At 45.5% G+C, this 2,970-nt stretch overlaps 1 protein-coding gene across 1 annotated transcript; it reads right to left on the reverse strand.

Moving 5' to 3' along the window:
* Positions 1–233: 233 nt before the first annotated feature.
* Positions 234–1,281, reverse strand: LOC129837567 (free fatty acid receptor 2-like). The gene has a single exon (XM_055903849.1). It carries the CDS (start codon positions 1,279–1,281, stop codon positions 235–237), a length of 1,047 nt encoding a protein of 348 aa, XP_055759824.1. The 3' UTR covers position 234.
* Between the last annotated feature and the right edge of the window lie 1,689 nt (positions 1,282–2,970).

The raw sequence follows: 2,970 nt of genomic DNA on the forward strand, positions 1-2,970 counted from the left end.
TAAAGCCAGATAGCATAGTCCTCAGTCACCTAAGTACAATTAACACATTGGACAGGCTAGCATTTAGCTAACTTATGTAGCAAGCATGTAGCAAGTGAAGCATATGGCTTGACTACACACCATAACAGGGGTGTCAAACTCATTCCATGGATGAGCTAGAGTCTGCAGGTTTTTGTTTAAGGCCTAGACAACCCGGGTGAGGGGAGTTCTATACTAATTAGTGACCTTAATTCATCAATCAAGTACACCGGTGGAGCGAAAACCTGCAGAACCTTGGCCCTCGGTGGAATGAGTTTGGCACATGTTGTCATTGGAGCTTGGTGTGCTGTCCTTCTGAGTTCTGGTACAGAACAACACAGGGTAGTAGAGAGCCTTACTGCAGCAGCACAACCCCTGCACCCTCTCCAACAGGTTCTTCAGGAAGAGGTGGAAGGTACACCTGAGGGCCGACGAGGAGAAGTAGAAGATGATGGGGTCCAGGCTGGCGTTGATGGTACTGGACAAGAGTGCGGCCACCCGCCAATCGGGACTCTCCCAGTTAACAAAGCCCACTAAGTGTGACAGGTTGTAGGGCGCGAAACAGACGATGAACACCAGCAGGGTCCCCAGAGACAGGCCGATGGCCCGCAGACGTTTCTTGGGGTTGATGCTGGGCAGCTGGGAGAGGATTCGGATGAAGTTGATGTAGCAGAAGCAGCAGATAAAGAAAGGTATACAGAATAGAACCAGGAAGAGCTCCAGACGGACAGGTATCAGGACCTGCAGCTGCATCTGGGTGAAATTCGTGTAACACATGTTCCCTTTCTGGGTGGCATTGGAATCGACTAAATATTGAATGATGTAGACGATACTGACGTGCGCCATGGAGATCGCCCAGAAGGCGACGCTAGCCACCGTGGCGTACAAAGACCGTCTTATGAGTTTGTACTTGATAGGATAGGCCACCCCCAGGTAGCGTTCAATGCTGATGGCGGTCAGAAAGAAGGTGCTGTTGTAGATGGTGGTGTAGAAGACGAAGCTGGTCAATGGACACAGGAAGTCGGGCATGTTCCATTTATTGTTGTCCGCCGCCTCTTTCATCTTGAAGGGCAGGAAGAGCAGGAAGAGGAGGTCCGACACGGTCAGGTTGAGGAGCAGGATGTCGATGGGCATGGCTTTCTGCCTCACCTTCTTTCCAAAGGTGTAGAAGGCCACAACATTGGCAGGGAGGCCAATCAGGAAGGTGATGATGTAGACCACCAGCACCAGGCTGCTGTGGCTGTGTCTATCCCCAGACAGCATTCTGCAAAAGAGGAAGGAAACAGACAATGAGCTGATGTTTGCGTTAGCTAATGCAGGTACTCAATTTGGAGTCAATTCAGGATATGCATAGTTAGTCAGTAAGGGTGTGAAGCAATTCAAGAGAAACTGAGTCACTGTCACTAGTTTGTTTACAGAAGTTTACACAAAGGTTGAATTAATTCACAAGGATGGATACAATGGAGGAAGAGTTTCACACAGACTCAAAGAGTTTCTTTGAGTCTGTTTTTGTCTGGCAAGTCAGCGGTCTAATGCACTGCATCTCAGTGCTTGAGGCGTCACTACAGACACCCTGGCTGTATCACAACCGGCCGTGATTGGGAGTCCCATAGGGCAGCGCACAATTGGCTCAGCGTCGAAACGGGTTTGGCCGGAGTAGGCCATCATTGTACGTAAGAATTTGTTCTTAACTGGCTTGCCTAGTTAAATAAAGGTTAAATAAAAAATAAATAGTTGGACTGTCTACAGAAAACAAATGGAGGTATACAGAGCAAACGTCAATGTCATTATGTTCCTCAAGCAGGTGACTTGTTAGCAAACCCTGCCCCCTTTCCAAACTAGCAAGACCTTGTCTCTGTAGGCACAGTGCATTGGAGTGAAGCCATTAATTCTGGCAAACGAGGTACCCATCACAACAATAAAGGGAGCGGTCTGTTTGTGCTTCACAGCCTTGAGTATCCCAGATGCCTCTCGGCTAATCCCAGTGTTAATACCCAGCGCACGCATGAACCCCTAAGCTTCCTTCTATTCATGGTGGAGCAAACTAACAACATAATACTCCCATCATGACACAAGTGTTCAGTGGCTGGTAAGCCATGAGGACGGTACTCGAAGAGTGACTTTAATTTCTACAGAGTAAGGGGTTATTTGGTTCCTAATCACGCTTCCACAAAGTATCTGTTGAAATGATAGTCACATATTTTGGGGCTAGCAGTGTTATCAAGGATGACCTCTGCACTGGCAATATTAAAATTGTGAACAGGATGCGAGTTCAGAAGAAGCTAAATCGATTTTCTGGTTTTCCATACTTTCCTGCTCACTCCAATTCAACAATTTGATGACAAGTGCATGTCAATTTGGTAATATTATGTCAATGTCAATTACATGGGGAAGAACGTAACCAAGGGAAACAATTACTTGTGAGATCTGGATCCTATTTTTCTAACCGACCTTGGGCAATACTGATTAACATGAACATCAACACGGTCATCTACTTCTCATTTTCTTTCCCAACACTGATTCAACACTTACTATTTTTGTAATCAATTTGTGCTAAAACGCACCCTTGGAGGAAGGCCCAAGTTAAACAATGCTCACCTTGACAGAACCCAACACTTTAAACACAGCCCTTCATTACAGAGGTACTACTGTACAGCAATAGAGATGTTGCTCAAATGACAACATTTTACGGAGGGTGATTGGCGAGACAGGGTGATTGGCGAGACATTTGGATAGCAGCCATTAGACTGGAACATCAAACACTCATTCCCAAAGGACAAAAAAAACTCAGCAACCATGGCAATTTCGACAGAGTGCAGTACAAACACAGAACATACCTATAACATCTCATTACTGAAATGTATTTATTTATATTCCAGTTACAGGGTAAGTATTTCATATTTACCTTAGATCTAATAGATTTCAAAAGGCTTACAGGTATTTTGTCATATA

Source organism: Salvelinus fontinalis, chromosome 38 (assembly GCF_029448725.1).
Source record: "Salvelinus fontinalis isolate EN_2023a chromosome 38, ASM2944872v1, whole genome shotgun sequence".
NCBI classification, from domain to species: Eukaryota; Metazoa; Chordata; class Actinopteri; order Salmoniformes; family Salmonidae; genus Salvelinus; species Salvelinus fontinalis.